General features: G+C 44.3%; 5 protein-coding genes across 7 annotated transcripts; 1 reads left to right on the top strand and 4 right to left on the bottom strand.

The window, feature by feature from the left end:
- Positions 1 to 303: 303 nt before the first annotated feature.
- On the bottom strand, positions 304 to 1,213 carry cldnk (claudin k). The gene has a single exon (XM_062449539.1). The coding sequence runs from the start codon at positions 1,204 to 1,206 to the stop codon at positions 562 to 564; it is 645 nt and encodes a 214-aa protein (XP_062305523.1). The 5' UTR covers positions 1,207 to 1,213; the 3' UTR covers positions 304 to 561.
- Positions 1,214 to 2,620: 1,407 nt separating this feature from the next.
- Positions 2,621 to 5,808, bottom strand: btr02 (bloodthirsty-related gene family, member 2). 2 transcript variants are annotated; one of them, XM_062449519.1, is made up of 7 exons: positions 5,656 to 5,808; positions 4,477 to 4,749; positions 4,275 to 4,352; positions 3,929 to 4,171; positions 3,662 to 3,809; positions 3,539 to 3,565; positions 2,621 to 3,430 (listed from the first exon to the last, which is right to left on the bottom strand). In XM_062449519.1, exons 2-7 carry the CDS (start codon positions 4,744 to 4,746, stop codon positions 2,886 to 2,888), a joined length of 1,311 nt encoding a protein of 436 aa, XP_062305503.1. In that variant the 5' UTR covers positions 4,747 to 4,749; positions 5,656 to 5,808; the 3' UTR covers positions 2,621 to 2,885. The 2 variants fall into 2 exon arrangements, with proteins under 2 accessions (XP_062305503.1, XP_062305511.1); XM_062449527.1 differs by having other exon boundaries at positions 4,477 to 4,797; positions 5,656 to 5,777.
- Positions 5,809 to 5,989: 181 nt separating this feature from the next.
- Positions 5,990 to 7,761, bottom strand: LOC134009784 (GTPase IMAP family member 4). The gene is made up of 2 exons (XM_062449454.1): positions 7,287 to 7,761; positions 5,990 to 7,196 (listed from the first exon to the last, which is right to left on the bottom strand). Exons 1-2 carry the CDS (start codon positions 7,300 to 7,302, stop codon positions 6,166 to 6,168), a joined length of 1,047 nt encoding a protein of 348 aa, XP_062305438.1. The 5' UTR covers positions 7,303 to 7,761; the 3' UTR covers positions 5,990 to 6,165.
- Positions 7,762 to 8,237: 476 nt separating this feature from the next.
- rsad1 (radical S-adenosyl methionine domain containing 1) lies at positions 8,238 to 11,255 on the top strand. Of its 2 annotated transcripts, XR_009928268.1 has the most exons (10): positions 8,238 to 8,687; positions 8,802 to 8,935; positions 9,082 to 9,286; positions 9,458 to 9,823; positions 9,950 to 10,013; positions 10,120 to 10,267; positions 10,427 to 10,481; positions 10,566 to 10,669; positions 10,779 to 10,961; positions 11,108 to 11,255. XR_009928268.1 is itself a non-coding variant. In XM_062449424.1 (9 exons), exons 1-9 carry the CDS (start codon positions 8,547 to 8,549, stop codon positions 10,870 to 10,872), a joined length of 1,311 nt encoding a protein of 436 aa, XP_062305408.1. In that variant the 5' UTR covers positions 8,238 to 8,546; the 3' UTR covers positions 10,873 to 11,101. The 2 variants fall into 2 exon arrangements, 1 of the variants encoding a protein (XP_062305408.1); XM_062449424.1 differs by lacking the exon at positions 11,108 to 11,255 and having other exon boundaries at positions 10,779 to 11,101.
- An 871-nt stretch (positions 11,256 to 12,126) lies between these two features.
- Positions 12,127 to 14,122, bottom strand: rasd2a (RASD family member 2a). The gene is made up of 2 exons (XM_062449438.1): positions 13,467 to 14,122; positions 12,127 to 13,372 (listed from the first exon to the last, which is right to left on the bottom strand). Exons 1-2 carry the CDS (start codon positions 14,074 to 14,076, stop codon positions 12,852 to 12,854), a joined length of 1,131 nt encoding a protein of 376 aa, XP_062305422.1. The 5' UTR covers positions 14,077 to 14,122; the 3' UTR covers positions 12,127 to 12,851.
- Between the last annotated feature and the right edge of the window lie 4,727 nt (positions 14,123 to 18,849).

The raw sequence follows: 18,849 nt of genomic DNA, 5'->3' as shown, positions 1-18,849 counted from the left end.
AGAATTGGCAGGAGATTTAAAATAGCGGACTGCTAGTTGGGTAAAATACCATTCACACACTTTCTTCGACAGTCTACCACCACACACACAATTGTACACATGTCCCCATTGTTCTGTTGTTCTGTCCCAATCAGCACCACTCACACTGCTGTCCACATTAATCGCCCATGGCTTTGCTGGGCAGCAAAGATCTTTGTTTTCCATGACCAGAGCAGCGTATCATCCCTCTCTGTTAAAACACGATGTGAGTTTTAGATTCTATATTTCATGTCTACAACAGATTAATTCACACAGTTTGCCATGTTGGAATTGGTAGACCGAAGATTTTATTGTGTTTTACACTGACAGACAAGTAAGGGTTATCAGAGTACACAAGGTTTGACATAACCAAAAGACTTCACATTTCCCCCCACAGACTCTTACAACGTTTTGAATGACAAAACAACAATGAATAACATTAAATATCAAAGTATTAAAAGGAGTACTGCCAGAGAAAAAAATAGGTTCAATTTTCAGTTGTCAGGGATGGTTTCATTGGAACTGACTGGTGGGTTTCGGGACTCAGACGTAACCTTTGACCTGTGCGGCTGGTGCCCTGCGGGGGCTGCTGTCGCTGCTAAAGGTAGGTGAGCCGGGTATACCAGGAGGACTGGACCCGGCGTAGAGCAGAGAGCCCCCAATGAGAAGGAGGGCAGATGCCCCCCAGCCCAGGTAGAGGGCAGGGCCCAGCTCTCGCTTGTGTGGGGCTGCCACATGAGGGTCATAGAAATCCCTGATGATGGAGTGGGCAGTCCAGCAGATGGGCACAAGGTAGAGGAACCCCGCGATGGCAAACAGGGCACCAGCGATGCGGGCGACGCGAGCCTTAAGGCTGTTCTGGCCTATGCATTTGGTGCACTTGACCCCCACCACACCTAAAGCCAGAGCCATGCCACACATCAGGACAGAGAGCACAGTGAGGCCCCGGGCCGCCTGCATGTCGCTGGGCAGGGCCAGCATGCTGTCGTACACCTTACATTGAATCTGGCCGGTGCTCTGAACAATGCAGGTCATCCACAGGCCCTCCCAGATGATCTGGGCCGTCACTATGTTGTTCCCGATGAAGGCAGTGACACGCCACAGGGGGATGGCACACACCAAAGCCCCACCCACCCATCCCACGATGGACAGGACCAGGCCCAGTAACTGCATGCCCGTGGTTGCCATGGCAATCGGATTTGGCGGATTTGTGTCGAGTTCGTCTTTGGTGCTATGGTTGGTGATGGAGTGGCACAGGGTACCCAAGAATAGTCCCAAACAGAGCGACAGACGTTAAATGACTTGCACAATCTTCCTCTCCCTGCTTCGTACAAGGTTGATGTTGAAGACTACTGGGGGAAGTCAAAGACAGGTATCCTGAGAGAAGGACCATAAAAAAAACGATGATATCCATATGAACTCACTTGTGTCAGAATACAAACAGACCAATGGGACTACAATAACAGAAGCACATGTACAGTAGTTCTACTAAGGTATTCAGTCTGCAAAGTAACACAGCATTATGAAGGCATCAAAAGACTTATGGTGCTTATGTTTATCCTAAATATTTGGAAACAGACTGGGGGGGCCTGGAGTTAGTGGATTCCAGTAAAGACCACAGATAATGGTTTCCTTTCACACAGCTGTGGGTGTAGAGCTACGCCTGGCCAGGCGAGTGGATTATCACAGAAAAACATGAGGAGATTCTGAACACAAGCAGCTTTCATGGAAGCTGGAGTGGGGGCCATGACGACCTGTGTCTGTTTATGGCTGTTCTCAATGTCCATTTATTACCAATACAATACTCTCTCCAAATTGAAAATGGGAGAGAACAGATGAGGCTACAACTTTGATGTCTATCAGGAGTGGTCCAACCCGCTTCTTAGAGGATATTCACAAAACTGAGCATCACTGACACACTGTTAAGATTATCATGATAAAGCAATACAAAATCACAAGTTACGTCACCGTAGCTACTCCACAGATTTGATAGATAACAACACAGAGATTTCATTTAGCTTTGTTACGCCGTCTTTGGTTGATTTATTATATTGTGATAGTTACCCAAGAAGATTTCGATTCTCTCCGTGAAGCGATCCTCTGAGCGCCAGCCAGTGTTTCTTCAGCAGTTCTGTGGATCAGCCGTGAGGGGTTCCTGGATCAAGGTGATGAGGGTCCAGTCAGTTCAGCTCAGTCCACAGGTAGGTGACAGATTAGCACAGGAGCATCAGAGGTCAGGTGAGCCTCAACAGAGGGGCGAGCTTCAACACCCAGGACAGGACTGAAGAGAGGGCTGCCCTCTGGGATGCCAGCGCAAGTTTGTGTGACAGTGGGCAGAAGCACGCGCTTGTGTGCGCGCCCGTGTGCCAGTGAGTGAATGAGTGAATGTGTCTGAGTGTGTCTCCCAGTGCCTGGTGTTCAGGCACAAAGACCCGCTGTTCTGCTGTCCTCTCCCCCTCGTCCCCCAGCACACCCAGGCCCCTGACCCCACACCCCACCATCCATCCACCCAACAACCCGTTCTGTCTTTTTCATCTTTTGCTCTCTTGTTCCTTGATGTGCTCTGTTCTTTTCATCTGCCCTCCTTCTTGCTTTTCGGATGTTTTATGGGTACTGAAGGTGTTCAGTGAGAAGAGTCACTGAGTGCTTTTTATTGTTCCTTGCCTGATGTAACCATACTTGTCTCTCTAATAAAAGGAAATACAGAGTCCATTACTCTCTATAACCCGTTTTTAAGCCTAAAGTACTCAATATAGCTCCTTACTCTATTTATAAATTAAATATATTTATTACATGCTTTGCTCAATAAATAATAACATAGTTGTTACTCTAGACCTATAATATCATATGTGGTGTATGTTGAGGGTTCAAATGTTACAGCAGCTGGATGAGATTGTGAGAGGGGAAGCATTTTTGCCTCCATGATAGAGACCAGGACAGAAAATGGGATGAAGACTGTCTGTGAAGGTATCCATGAAGGAGAACATGTAAACACCCGTCTCAACACAGTAGAAGGACACCCGGCCGTCCCGGTAGTCCAGATACACCCCAACCTTCCTGGGTCTTTGTTCCATAGCCACTGGAGTGACAGGGTCTGTGTTTGCAGTGTACTGCCCCCCATTCTTCAGGCTAACTGTCCAGAAGCCATTGGCTGGGCTAACGTTGAACTTGCCCTTCCTGTTGATGGACTGTCTGGCCACACCCAGGGTCCAATCGATCTTGTCCCCCACCTCCACCTCCCAGTAGTACCTCCCTGTTGTGAAGCTTTCTCGCCCCAGGACGTTGGCCACACGGTCAAACCTCTTGGGGTGGTCAGGGACCTCCTGGCGCTTGTCTGTGTGTCTGACCTGCTTCCGGTTCTCTGAGATGAAGAGGAACGCATGGGCAGTCTTGGGATTCAGAGTGACCTCAGCTAGGGTGAAAGAGGAGGAGGGGAGGACTTGTGAGTGGCAGTATCTCATTGTTAAAAATGATTTTCAACAGCATAACGACAGAATCTCTGGTTTGTGTAGAGACATACCTGCATATCTCTGTATTCTCTTCAACTCTGCAAAATATTTGTGGAACAGAGAAAACTTTTCACTTTCACACCACAAAAGGAGATAATGAAATGATACACAGTAACTTGTATAGTCTCACTGACCAGCCTTGGAGAGTCTGTCAACCTCTGCCTTTATCTTGACCATCACGTCTGACATCGCTCCTCTGGTGACCCCCACACAAAGGTCAGTTTCTATGGTAACCTTGGACCAATCCTTCAGCTCAGAGCAGCAGATGGAGGGAGTGTTGCTCTAAAGCACAAACAAATAGGTAAGAAGCAGTTTCTTGTCTCTTCATTCATAAGTATGCATGTCGGCAGACATCCTAGTTCCCAATATGATTGTCTGCGTATTGTTTTCCAAATACTCACTAATGTACCACACTTCTTGTCTACACATGGTTCATCAGCATCCAGAGACTTCTGCTCTGTGCTTTTGTTCATCAGCTCCTCGATTTCCCGCTCCAGATCCTCCACCATTGTCTCAACCCTCTTCTCTTCCTCCGTCTGTCTTTCCTCGATGGACGTCACAACTGCTTTGTGGCTCTTTTCCATGAAGCTCACCAAGGCCGAAAACGCCCTCTGACTTTCTCGCACCTCTCTTAAACATGAATTCTGATTGAACAAATAAGAGGGTCACCCATTCATCTCGTTGAAAACGTTATCGGAGAAAACAAGAAATCGGTCACTCCACGTTTGCGAAACATGTTGGACTTACTTTCAAGAGCTGCAAGGAGTGTTTGAGTCTCTCTACTTTCTCCAGCCTCTCCTGTATCATCTGGTCTACATAAACCACCTGTATGTAAGCAAGACGGATACACACAAACAGTTCAAACCAACCAGGAAACAACAAACAAATTAGATATCAGTGGTGATCGTGTTTGCATAAACGTTATAACTCCAAAGATGGGTCACAGTACCATCTCTTCAGCCAAGGGTTTCTCTGGTCTAGTCTTCCTGTAGTTGTCACAGACATCGGCCAGGATGCGATTGACACTCAGGTCGGGTTTGGCCTGGTACACTCTCTTACAGAGGGGACAATAGTCACAATGCTGGCGGCTCCAGTAGTGGCAGAGACAGGCCCTACAGAAGCTGTGTCCACATGGGATGGTCACCGGGTTGCTGAAGATCTTCTTACACAGAGCGCACAGGAAGTGCTTCTCAGAGAGGAGACTGATGGTAGACGCCATGCTCTGGAATCAGCAGCATGTGCTGTTAAGGTCTCACAGTCGTGTTATTGTCTGGCAAGAACATTTTTGAGTGACAAAAGTAACCGTACTGCAACACCTGTGGGAGGCTTTTAGCTGAAGTTTTTATGTATCAGTGGTATTTAGTTTTCTCAAGGATATCAGTTTCTTTGGAAAACAATCATGACGTGAGTGAAAGGTGTGTTTCGGGGGCTGTTATGAACGTTTGTGGAACAAAAAATGTTGCATAAGAACAAGCTTTTTTTTCAATTAAAGCCGACCTTCCACAGATCAGTTAGTTAGTGAAAGGCTAGAGTCAAGGAATGCAATTTCCTGAAAGACACGAAGTGAGGTGTTGCCAGCATTCAGACTGTCTATAGACGCAAAAGAATGCGGTGTCCTTGTTGACATCGCTACAGCAAGCAGAGAAACATTCCATCTTATTCAATTTCCCTGGACAAAAGAATGTAAAATACCTGAAGTTTGGTCAAAGTCATGATCAGCTAGTTCAAGACAGAATTTATCTGTGTGTGTGTGTGTGCGTGTGTGTGTGTGTGCGCGCGTGCGTGTAGGTGGGTGGGTGGGTGTGGTTGTCGGATAAAATGATTGGATGAAAAGTATGTTGTAGAACAGGTTGCACCAAAGTTTCAGTTACGTCATTGAAGATCAAGGAACCAATCGTATCAGCAACAAAAGAGTTCTTTAAAATCATGTTACAAGGAACATTTTCAAACTCTAAGTTATATAAGTTCTATGTGCAATCATTGTCAAATTATAATCTGTTCTAACCCTTTAAATTGATGTGTTTACCTGAAATGACTGATTACTATTAAAAGTTGTCAATTCTCAAAGCAGTCTTTTATTCTGAGTAATAGTTTCTGGATGTACAGTAGCCTATAGGGTTCTTCTTACCTGACCACTGGTTCCTGTCTTGGGTCAGCGGCAGTCTGTCGCACAGCGTCTGTGTTTCTGTGTCAAGTTTCTAGGTAGTTGTGAGCCGAACGGGTTCAGGTTATTTGTGTTCAGCTGTGCTGTTGGTGAGTAGGCTGTGCTTTGAGACAACAGCAGTCTGAGTTATGACTCCTCCCTGAAAGGCCCTTGGCAGTGCTTACCTGCCCTCTGTGTGTGAAGTACAACTGCTGCCGGAGGTTTGGATGTCAGTTTTGGTCATGTTACATAAGTGAAACAATAACAATGGCAGCAAATAGATGAGCTTTTAAGACAACATTTATTTGGACACATTTATTCAAACACGCTATGTCTCTATTGAATTTACAGTTTTTAGCCATAACATTTTTTTTTTCTAGGGATGGATTTCAGTCAAAAGGAATACTACCACAAACTCAGAAACTAGTTCAGTGCATTTTGTCGAGTCTGTACATATTGATCCAACACTAGGGGATGATACACAGCAAAAACAGGTCATAGTCGGGGGGCTCGGAAGAAGCGGTTGATGAAGACAGAGTTGAAGTTGAAGAGGTTGGCATGGGGTCCCACCCTGTCCTCCAGATGCTCCACGGCCACCTGGGCAGCTCCTCCCGCCGCTGCCCCCACTGCTCCACCAACGGCTCCGCCCACTGCAATGCCGGCAGGCCCCTCCACGGCCCCCACCACCATCCCCATGACCGCCCCTGCCGCAAAGCCTAGCCCCACACCTACGGCCAGCGAAGTCCTAAGCCAGCCGTTGTCCATCTCCGCCTTGGCCCTGATCTCCGCCTCGACGCTGGCGTTATAGGCGTCCATCTGCCAGTGGAGCTCCTCCCCCCCGTACTGCTGCTCCAGCTCTTTCCACGCGCTCTCCGTTTCAGCGGCTCTCTTCTTCTGCAGCTTCTTCTCCTCCTTCCTCACCTTCCCCTCCGCCTTCTGATAGGCGCGGCTGGTGTAGCAGCGCCCCCCCATGGCGGCGAGCATCCTCTCGATCTTCTGCAGCAGCTCTCGGTCCCTGCTGCGGTCGCGCCAGTTCTTGTTGAAGATGTGGTAGCGTCCCCCGCACTGGTCAATCAGCGCTTTGAGAGGCCTGTCGGGCCTCAGCACGCAGGCTTCCAAAGCCGCTCCGTCCAGACTTCCCTCGTAGGCTAAGAGCACCATGCTGTAGTTCAGGGAGTCCAGCCCGTACTTCTTCACCACCAGCAGGGAGGTTTTGATGTCATTCGGGGAGATCTCATCCAAGTCAAAGGAAAAGAGCAGGGCGTGCGGCCCAGGGGCGGTCAAACATTTGGACCTGTTTAACTCCTCTTTCATCTTGGCGTGAGAGAGGTCTTTGTTGTACAGGTTAGGTCCGTTGACCACGGCGACGCGCCTCCCAGCCAGGTTGCCATGGTTCTTCCTGCTCCCTGGGATGATGTTGACGTCCTTGGAGAACTCCTCCCTGCCCAATATGGCGTTGGTGAGGTCGAACTGGGATGGTCCACTGCTACCAATCACCAGAACCCTCAACTCCATATCACTGGATGCTGTTCGGAAGAGATAACCCCATATAACACAAATGTACATTTTCATTGTAGCTTACATTACAATGGTCAACAATATAGTAAATGACTCACATTGCCTTCTGTCCATCTGATGAAGATAAAAATTCACTCCAGGATTTTCTACGATGTTCAGCCTCTGTGATCGCTACTGGATCTCTCATCCAAAGACAGTTTTGGACACACCAAATAGAACCCTGCCTCTTTGTCTCTGCTGATTGGATACCAGTTTTCATACTAGGTGGAAAATACCCAGAGGGCAGAAAGCTGCTGCAGCATTTAGTTCAGTTCATGATAAACATGAATTGACCCCCTAACATGTGAGCAATAATAATGCTATTTCTAAAAACAAACAAGCCAAAATGTTATATTTGCATTGTTATTGTACAGCTATAGACATAAATCACTTTTAAGAAGATTTAAATGACAAGTCGATTTCAATAGCAAAAAAAGAAGGCCAAAATCTACTGTTCATCGATGTCCTAATGCTAGGCTGTATGTTTTAATCATAATTTTATGATAAATATATATAAATACCCAAAAGGTCGTTTAAGTTTAATAGTTGTAAGTCGTGTCACCGTACTAGACAGTGTGATGGCTTGGATCAGTACGATCAATAGCTCATTATGTCAGCTTGGTTCTCTGCGGGACAAGAGACACGAAAACATTATAAATATAGACCACAGTTTCGGTTACTGTGTAATCTCGAAATAAAAAAAAGGTAGACGTGAACATAGTGTACTATTTGTGTCCTTATGCCCCCTGACAAATCTGTTCAAGCCAAAGGTTAATAAATTCTGGCGTGCAAAAAGCCCTGACACTTAACTTTTGTAAGAAACATTTAACCACCAGTCGTTGGATTTTGTTCCTATAACTGTTTTAATTTCCGTGGTTTGTAGCCTACTGCTTGGTTACAGCAGAGAATGTCTAGTTACAGTTTAGCTCCCAGCCTCTTCAAAATGTTGCCTAGAGAAACAGTACCACCGTCTGGTCACAATATAAAACTGAAAGGAAATAGACGTGTCTTCTTCCTGTACTGTTGTCACAACCGTGTGACCTTTACGTAGGCTACTTGAGTCTCTGACACAGCGTAATAGGCAGTGAATGAGTTACATTGTAGCCCTTACGAGTTATTCGAATAGCTAATTGTCAAAGCGCTGTCAGCTCATTCAAAAATAAAGATCTCACCAGCGCGGATTACTTTGACTTGAGTAGCCTATGTAGATTGCTCTCCAAGGGCAATTTGGGCTATCTCAAGATTGATCGAAATGTAAACGCTTGGACGTTCGAGCTATTTACTTCAGAGACTGCTGATGCACAAGGGCGAACGGAGTGATGCTGAAATTGCTCACAGCCGCAGCGCGTGTACCCACTCCCTGCGTGTGTCGATGTTTCTCTGTAGTAGGGGGTGAAGAGAGTTGCGCGGTGTCCAAACTAGCTCCACCAATGTCAAAAGAGGCTTCACTTTATGTGCACGTGAGTAAACAGCCTGTTGCATGTAAATGGGCTCTGAGAAGTTGTGAGTGAAGCGTTCTCCAAATCCGACTGAATACCCGAGGGCTTCGGTTAAAGTCCTATGTTTTCCCACAGTGGCCCTACTGTCTGAGGCGATGCTCCTACTGCAACTTCAACAAGTACATCCATCGGTCTGATAATAATGCTGTCATGTCAGACTGCTTGCAACGGGAAACGGAGACACTTTTAAGGCTCAGTGGAGTTTCCTGGTATGTGATGTCATGTAGTCATTTGAGCAGATCAGATCCTTTTTTCCAAGCCACATACAGAACCTGCAATCTCTTGATCTTGCTTGCAGTACAGTCTGCAATTCCAGCCTCCTCACCTTTTGATGTCAACACCTCATATTTTACAGCATAACCTCTGTGTTTTTTGGAGGGGGGACTCCCAGCCTGGCCCACCCTTCAACCGTAGCGGCTGTCCTGGAGACGGTTGCCAGGCACGCTGGTCTCTCAGACAAGGCTGAGGTCACACTGGAGGTGAATCCCACCCCAATGGGGAAGTCCAGACTGGAGGACTTCCTGCTTGCTGGGGTCAACCGCTTTTCCATCGGAGTACAGGTTAGTAGCATTTTCCATCATCTGTTAGTCTGATGTGACCTTTAGCGACGGCAGCCTATGATTGGCCTTCATGAAGAAAGTCAAGAGTCAATTGTCAACGTATCCCACCGCTGCTCTTCGATAATCATTGTTATCAATTGTAAGTGATATATAAAACTCTCTCTTCAACAGTCTCTGCAGGACAATGACTTGAAAGTCCTGGGGAGAGACCATAACTCCCAGAATGCTCAGCAGACGGTTGCAGAGGCCCAGAGGCTGTGTCCTGGTAGAGTGTCTGTGGATGTCATGTTTGGTCGTCCCAATCAAAGTGTTGAATCCTGGGAAAGGGAGCTGGAAGAGTTACTGTCCCTGTGTGATGACCACGTGTCTCTGTACCAGCTGACACTGGAGAGAGGCACACAGCTCTTTAAGCAGGTCCAGCTGGGGGAACTGAGTGTGCCAACTGATGATGTCACAGCTGACATGTACAAATCTGCCAGGAGAATCCTTCATGAGAGAGGATACCTGCAATATGAGGTGTCAAACTTTGCAAGACGTGTAAGTTATCTGTATAAACTACACAGTCAATTTGATAAGGCTGTCGTACATGTTTTGCAAGCTCTTAGCTGATGTGGAAGATCTTTAAATAAAATGCATGTATTTTATTTTGTGCATTAATTATAGGATGCGGTCAGCTTGCATAATATGAACTACTGGAAAGGACATCAGTACATTGGGATAGGCCCAGGTGAGCCATGGTGAAAATCCAATGCATTTCCTAACACTCTTAGCCACTGAGTTGAATTTACTCATTTGCTGTCAGTGATCAGTGTGGGCTTCGATTTCCCTCCTAGGTGCACATGGGCGCTTTGTTCCTTGCGCGGAGGGGGGTATTCTCAGGGAGGCTCGGACGCAGACCCTGGAGCCCGATGTGTGGATCCGAGAAGTCCAGCAGAAGGGCCACGGAACCCGCCGCCGGATCGGGCTCAACCATCTGGCACTGTGAGCTTCTCTAATGGGTCATGGTTTTCACACTGGGCTTGTGGTCCAAAGCCCTCACCCGACAGGCCTGCCATGACAGATGGCGTGGGTCGCTGTTATCTTTTGTTCTTTTGTGCCCATCTTGTGAGTTCCTGCATCATTGTCGGTGTGCATTTGCAGATTGGAGGAGGTGTTGGTGATGGGACTGCGTCTGAATGAGGGCATTAATCACAAGGTGAATCACATCTTCGAATCTGGATTGGGCAACATCTGATGTTGAGATTGAACGTCGTAATCACCGTTTTTCTTCATGTGACAGCATTGGCAGTTGTTCAGTCCTGCTGCCGATTTTCACCAAATCTTTGAAACGTCCAAGGAAGTACAAGAGTTTCAACGACGAGGTCTGCTTATCCTGGACGACAGGTGACAAAGGGACACATTTAGTTCTTGCCAATCACAGAAGGTGGAACTCCTAACTGAGTCTCATGACCAATTGGCTTTCTATCCCTGATGTATCTCCTTCTCCTCCTAGGGGTCTCCAGTGTACTTGGCAGGGCCTGGGTCTACTGGACAGTATGTTGCCAACCCTTCTGCTCGAGCTGGAGACACACATTACCCAGAGCTAAGGCAAGGGTGTCCAAGGACAACAAGGGTGGATGGAGAGGAGAAACGACCTCCAAGCCTGGGCGACAGAGACATTGTGAAGCCTAAGCAGGTTAGATCTTATGGACATACGCAAACCTTAAAGGATATTTACGGGAAGGTCTCGAGAACGGGGTCCACATCTTGTATATTCTGTTGCTCTTTCTTCCCCGTAATAGACTGCAAATAAACACTCTGCTTGTCTGTTTGTATTTCCAGTGTACTCAAATACGATCTCATTGCCTGCCACCTGCTTCAGTCTGTAATCTAATCTCCATATCTAGGTGAATGGAGTGGCCTCCTCCACTGTTCATTATAGCCCTACAATGGAGTTTCGCATCATCTCCCTAAACTAATGAGAGCAATCTATTTGTAACAGCTACTTTGACTGAAAATGAGGAAAAAGTTGTTACTATGCAGAGTGGAGCCTTGTGTGAGTGCTATACCTTCTTTGTCTGGCAATATCCAAAAGCTTTAGTCGGCTATCAAGGTTCTTGATATTTTGAAATGAGTCATATTTTGAACTCCCATACCATCGGCACTTATTCCCTTCAAGGTTGTTTCCTGTCCCCTCTACTCTTCTCCCTGTATACAAACAGCTGCACCTCCAGCCATCGGTCAATCATCTTTGAAGTTTGCAAATGACATCACCCTCATTGGGCTCATCTCTGGTGAGGATGAGTCTGCCTACAAGTGGGAGATTGACCATCTGGTGTCCTTGTGCAGGCAAAACAGCTCAAAGACAATGAGGATGGAAGTGGACTTCAAAAAGAACCCAACCCAACCCTACCCACCCCCATCACCCTGTGTGTCTGCTTCCTTTGTACCATCACCCTGTGTGTCTTCTTCTTGTGTATCATCACCCTGTGGCCCTGACCTGACATAGCCTGAGAGGATGTACTTCATGTGGGAACTGAAGTATAGCCAAAGCCAATTATGGTGCGCTTCTACACCATCAATTTGTCACTTGTGCTTACCTGTTTTTGTCCTTAGACTAGTATTTTGATTGTATCATCAGACCAAACAAATTCTTTGTGTGTGAAAACTTGGAAATAAAATAAAAAATCTGATTATTCATACTTCAAATTATAGTAATTTAGGCCAATGGCCATTTGTTGCTCACAATATCTTGGATGGCTTTAATTGAATATATTCATGAACAAAGTTGTAAGCTAAGAGGAGGAAATAGCAACACCAGAAACTAATAATTGCCTAATTAGACACACTGTATGTTTTGTTGCAAAGTCTGAGAGCTCATTTTTATTGTAAAACTGATAAGACACCAAATCTGGTATACAGAAAAATCTTAACTGCTAAATACAATAGCGCAGTCCTTGTATATCATGTCGTGTATGTACAGCTTATCATACATGATCCTGACAGCTTTCGTCCTGGTCTTAGCACAGGACATGGGGAAGACATGGTGACAAGGCAATACACATACAAGACTGCAAACGAGTCAATGTTAGTCGGTATAGTGTAAATTGAAAATGAAAATAACAATGGATATTATAAGATAGAAATAGGTAATGTAAAATTGAATCTACTAATAGGAATTAACATATGCAAATCTTAACTCCTTCAATTTCCCCCGCAATGTGAACAATCAGTCTTCTGCAAGCATATGACGGCAGTCTGGAGCTGAAGGCTATCTTTACACATTTGTTCCAACATCAGTTTGTTGAAAGCGCCAGCACACCACCCACACATTATCCTGGCCATACATGATTTTAGTTATCTGTTTAGTCACCGTGTTTGCTGAACCAATAAACAAATGCCTATTCAACGAAATGAGGAGACAAATAATACACACTGAAGAAGGCAATAATAATAGTTACTTAATTGATTTAAAATACAATATTTACAATAAAATTGCTCTGGTCCAGCCAGATGCCATAGAGTATAACTCCATACATAATATGTATTGTATTACTACAATATGTTTACTGAGAAATTTCATTATTCATTGAATATGACACTTCTCCATAGCTTTGCTCCGTTTCGTTGAGCTTTGCCCAAGAACATTCTGCAGATCACTGCTGTAACTGGGGCGAGTAGCCAAATATACCGCGCCACAAGGTCTGTCGAAGTCGCGCACACGACTCTCTCTTCTGTCTCGTCGGCCAGTGCTCAACTCCTGATATGTACCGATGGATATTGTTTGGTGCTGTGACGGACGGGTCTCGGTGGGTAGTCCACCTAACTTTGCAAGAGCTCCGAACATCTCTTCCAGTCCCGTGCCATCTTTAGCTGAAGCCTCGAAAACAGCAGCCTCCTCAAGGAAAGCGTTGCATATTTCGGACCGGTGGACAACCCTTTCTCTTTCTAAGTCCACTTTGTTGCCGCATATTACAATTTGCGTTTTGGCAATATCTTTCAACTTCATAAGCTTAGTTTTAGCATCTATGATCTCTTGACGCAGTGCACAGGCCTCCTTGAACGACGCTTTGTCATCCACACTAAAGACAAGGAGAAATATATCGCCTGTTGAAAAAAGGAGTCAATCCGTTAACAATTACATTGTTACATTTAATGTAGCCTACATTCGTTAGATTGTGGCAAGGCAAATAACTCATACCTGTCAGTATGGATAGCCTTCTTTTGGCTGGAAACTCTCTCTCCATTGCTGCGTCCAGAATGTCAATCTGGTAGGTTTCCCCTCGAATGTGGTATAGCTTCCTGTGGAAATCTTCAGTTGTTGGCTGGTATTTCTCTTCAAATTCGTTGTGCAGGAAACGCTGTACAATATTTGTTTTGCCTACTTTTGGTGCGCCTAGCACCACAACTCGTCGGCAGTTCTTTGGCTTGGTATGGAGCATTTCTTTCGGTGGAGTAGAGGATGTTTGGTCATGCTGTACCAACGCTACTGGATCAACGGACTTAGTGTAGAATGGATGAGATGACGACTGCCGATTGCCAGTGCTGGAGGATATGACAACTTTCTTCTTTTCTTGATTTCGCCACTGCGCCTTGACTGTCTTGATAACGTTCATGCTTGATTTGGACACGTTGGAGTATTTATACTGCAAGAAGATTTGTGGCGAACTACAGCTTACACCTGAAACACTTGGGAGCTGAATCGTTTTCTTGTCATTCATGCGTAATTGGTGATGCCCGGCACAAGAGCTGAACGTTTTGGCGGTGCCATCAACGGAAGGGTAAATCTTCTCGCTAGTGTTCACCTCCATGTTCCTTCTTGGCTCCGTATCATTCGGATTCTATCAGATTTGCAATTCTATTGTGGAGTATGAGGCAAAATCGTGCACGCGCTCTTATATGCAACCCACAGCCCATGTGCAACGTCACTGCGCATCATCAGCAACTCAAATGAGTACGCACCTTTTATAGTGATGAGGAATTCTGTTATAAGACCCTCTTTCGACCTAGAATATTCTACCAGGGAATCAGTTCTAGATATGATTAAGAATGGACACTCTTTCTCACTCTTTGACTCATTACTATCAATTGCAATCTGATCAGGCAAATATATTCCGTTTAGTGTCGTTGGGGTGTCGCATTATATGTCCTTTTTCAAATCAATGGAAGCTGAATGTATTCAGTAAATAGGCCTATATAATTGTTGATAATCCTCATTCGTTTCTTTCTATTTTGAAAAACCTGCCATGTTACATCAACAACACATGTTTTGGAGCATATAGCCTACTATATGAAAAAAACTCTATTTTTATATTTAACGTGTTTTTAGTTATTTATGGATTTCCGAAATGTGGGTGGAGGTGTTACCCTGCTTCCTCTGTGAGTGTCATGGATTATGTGTTCAGATGTTGCTCACGTCATTGTAGTGATGAAACACTCAGATGTGGGAAATACGCGCACTCTCTGTGTGCATATTGTACAGTAATTGTCTCAATGTGTCCAATTATCGGCTGGGGTCACATTTATGTAACCTAATAGATGCTCATGCAGGTTAGTTAATGTTCTGGTTATAGGTAGCCTACATTAAAAATAGGCTACAGTTAAAGCATGGAATGGCTGGGAACAAACGTCACCTTCGCATGAAAGGAAAAATAAAGTGATGCCTGATTGCTGTGGCTACATTGTTGATCACTGTCAGGTTAAAGTCGGTTTATCATATCATCATTTGTCATTTATTTACCTGGTTAGGTTTTGAGCTGCGTGACGCTAGCATTCCTAATGCTTGTCTATAGTCACGACCTGAGCGCTTTGTCATTCGAGGTATTACTGCCAACACCTGAAAGAGTTGACTCACAAGAAATGATGTTACATTTACATTTAGTCATTTAGCAGACGCTCTTATCCAGAGCGACTTACAGTAAGTACAGGAACATTCCCCCGAGGCAAGTAGGGTGAAATGCCTTGCCCAAGGACACAACGTCATGTGGCACGGACGGGAATCGAACTGGCAACCTTCAAATTACTAGCCCGCTTCCCTAACCGCTCAGCCACCTGACTCCTTGATGTTGCAGTTCTCCTGAGCACTAGAATTGCACTGGATATTGTTGTTTTACCGACACACTAGACGTATATTAGGTACAGCTCCTTAATAAGCAATACTCCAAATCTTAAATATTGCTAATAATTTAACACATACTTATACAATACTGTAGTTTAGGGAAGTGTGTGTAATGTGATATATACGTATGAATATTACCGAGTTATTCTTTCTTTTACTATCGTTAAATAATGATTAAGGTGAATATGTGCTTTAATAAGGTTGCATTGCCAAATGCCAATGACAGTGAGGATTGTTGCATAGTTATGCCATTTGTGAGGTTTTGTTCCAACTGAACTACACTGATTGATCAGGGCAGGTGGAGCCATTAGTCCATTGCACCTTGTGCGGTGTTGATGTCCTTGGTGCACAAGTGATCCACTGGACAGTGGAGGCAACAATGGCAGGTTTTAAAATGGAATCTCAGAGCAGAACTGCTTTGCATAAGGTGTGAGATGATGTCACACATGGAACTCTGTTAATCTGCCTTGTTCGGTCAGTTAAATTTCAGAAATCAACGATTTTTGGAACTGTATCTTTTGTGTCAGCATGTTGCATTCCTGCAGTGTTTGCTAGAGCCCTTGTCTTATAACTAAGGACATAAAATCATATAGAAAAAGAACAATATTAAACCTGGCATAGCAATTACAATTGAATGCATGGTCAAACAATATTGTAATTATGAATTTGAGCTAAGCATTTCTATGCACTTATCGTTTTTTATTTCTCAAAAGGTTAGAAAATACTGAACTCAATCACTTGCACAGTTGTTTTCCATTGTCCATTATTGCTGTGCCTAATGTGAGTCACATTTCTGTGTAGGGAGGTGTGTATTCTGAACACCATCGGGAGGGAGGTGTGTATTCTAACACCATCCTAAATCCATAAAACTCTGTTTGGGGCTTCGATCACAGACCATTATCTGTGAAAGTATGATGAAGTATGAGATGAAGACTAACTAACTGACAGGTCACATGAACAGTGTCCTCTTCTCTTCTTACAATACATTCCATTCATTCAAACCAAGGACATTTCACCCACCCACTACACCCACACTTAATGGAGGTAGAAAAATAAAAGAATGTATTGAAAAAGGTAAAGTCTATTACCATGGAGACAGATCTTTTGTGTCTTGTACTCAACACTGAATTCAGTCTCTCAAAGTCCTGAATGTCATTGAGGAAAGATGTGCAGTATGTATGACAATAGACTGGAGCTCGGGTACACACGGAGCAATTGAAATGATGGAACAAGATGTCTTTTTGTAAATACAAATATATTACAAAATGTACCATCAGATAACTGTAGAATACTGTAGCCAGATGAAACCCAACCAACCAGTGGGAATGAAGGGTAGAAAGATTAACCATAGCATCTTGGAACAAGTAGACAGTTTATTAGTCAGCATATGCGATGTATTAAACTGCCAACGTGGTGTGTGTCGAGGGTGGACAAGAATTGGAGTACAGGTACAGGCGCCTGGTTGGTGCAGGACGAATCACCTCCAACTGAAGGATTTACTGCTTGACAACAAAACAAACTGGCCATGGAACACCAATGACCTCTAAAGGGAAGTGACTGAGAAGGCTCTTTTTTCGCACTGAGCCTCAAATCCTTCAAGGTCTGCAGCAAGATGCTGCCGATGTTCCATCCGCCTGTTGTGGCCAGTGTCCTCATCTGAGCTGCAGTGTACCGGGGGAGGCAGCATGATGGAAAGGGATGCTAGCTAAACTGGGAGAAGCTATTGAGGAAAGCCAGCTCTGTAATTGCTGACCAGATGGACACACTTTGTAAAGTAGTTGAGAAAATGACTCGTAGCAGGCCGCTGTCCATCGTTGACAGCATAGACTACCCCCTCTACAACACATTGGAAGGACAGAGTAACATGTTAACCAACAGACACATTTGAATGGGAAGCTCAAATTAGCGCCTAAATACGTTTTTTTTTCTCCCATGTACAAAAGCCACTTCAACACTTCTCCATTTGTGAGGGACTGGTGAGATCTGAGCAGACTGCTGGCCTAGTGACTGTTCTCCCCTTACGAGCTCATTACTGTGCATCTGTTCTGTTTCTCTATCTTAAATTGAATTTACAGTTTATTTGCACTATTATATATTCTCTATAACTAAGTCTCTAACTAAATAAATTATTTTACACCTATTCTATAACTGTATATACTATGTAACTATATACATATTTCTATTTCTATACTCTATTTCCTACATAAACTGCAATGCATACTTGCGTACTATAATGTTTCTCAAGTATTTATATTTATGCACACTGCACATTTAAGTGCAAAAATATTAGGTATGAACTTGCTTATGCATAAGACAAGTACATTTGGCTGCCAGTGCTGTAAGAACATTTGACTTGATAAGATTTCAAAGAATAAAGTGTTGTTTACTTAAATCAAGTTACTAAATAAGCTATTTATCCTAGAAACAAGTCAACTAGATTTAAATTCTAAAAACAAGATTGTCACTCAGATGTTTTGCAGTGCCATAAAACCACATGAGGGCAGCATTGAGAAGGATATTGTCTCAGAACAAAAAGCCTTTGAAAAGCACTTTGTTGCATAGACAGCTCTGGTTTTTGTAATTTAAAGTAAATAATTTATATTAAACCTATAGAACCCTAAATGACTCCTTTCCACTCAATCTCAAGATACTCATAGTTCAGGCTCATCAGTAGGTGCCATGAACAAAAACTTGAAATATAAATGTTTAGTTCATTTTTTTTTTGGTCTCTCTCTCTCTGTCCCAAGGTACCATCTTTTAAAGGCCCTGTGATGTCACTGCTGTGCCAATCCTCCCCACCCCCTCCTCTCCCGGACACGGCCAGCATATCCCTCTGCAATGACATCACCAGGCCTTTGTTGGGAAACAAAGGCTTAGCTCGGGACACTGTTTTCAGGAGAAATAAAGACAGAAAGGGAGGCCTGGAGCAAACTTATGAGACACAGAGAGCTGGCTGTGATGATAACCGACCTTGTGGCCATGAGAAGGATATGAAAGGATAACATTGTGATGTAGCAGGTGCAGCAACAAGTTCCTTGTTTCACCAGAGAGGAGGGGAGTTAGCATAGCACAGCTGGCCTTCAATGTGGAGAAAACACACCCCGTGAAACAGTCCTTCCAAAAATATTCATTTTCTAATACTTGATTAGATTCCCTTTCTTAACATCTTGCTTTTTGTTTTACTCCACATGACTCAGGTCATTGTTACCATGGTGGAGCTGGTATTTCCTGAATTTCCTGCTTTCTTGACAACCACTCACAGGAGTAGGACCAACGAACCTATAGAGTCAACCTCTTAGAGGAATGTGCTTTCATTATTTGCAATGACATGCACACTTATCTTTGTACAAATGACTGTGTGCAGGTGGTCGTTGATAGAGAAAGGGATATTGTGAATGTTGCTGTTAAAATAATGTACAATTCCACTGGGGTGAAATAAAAACAGATGAGCTTTGTATTATGCATA

Source organism: Osmerus eperlanus, chromosome 2 (assembly GCF_963692335.1).
Source record: "Osmerus eperlanus chromosome 2, fOsmEpe2.1, whole genome shotgun sequence".
Taxonomy (NCBI): Eukaryota; Metazoa; Chordata; class Actinopteri; order Osmeriformes; family Osmeridae; genus Osmerus; species Osmerus eperlanus.
This window is presented reverse-complemented; position numbering and strand designations above follow the sequence as displayed.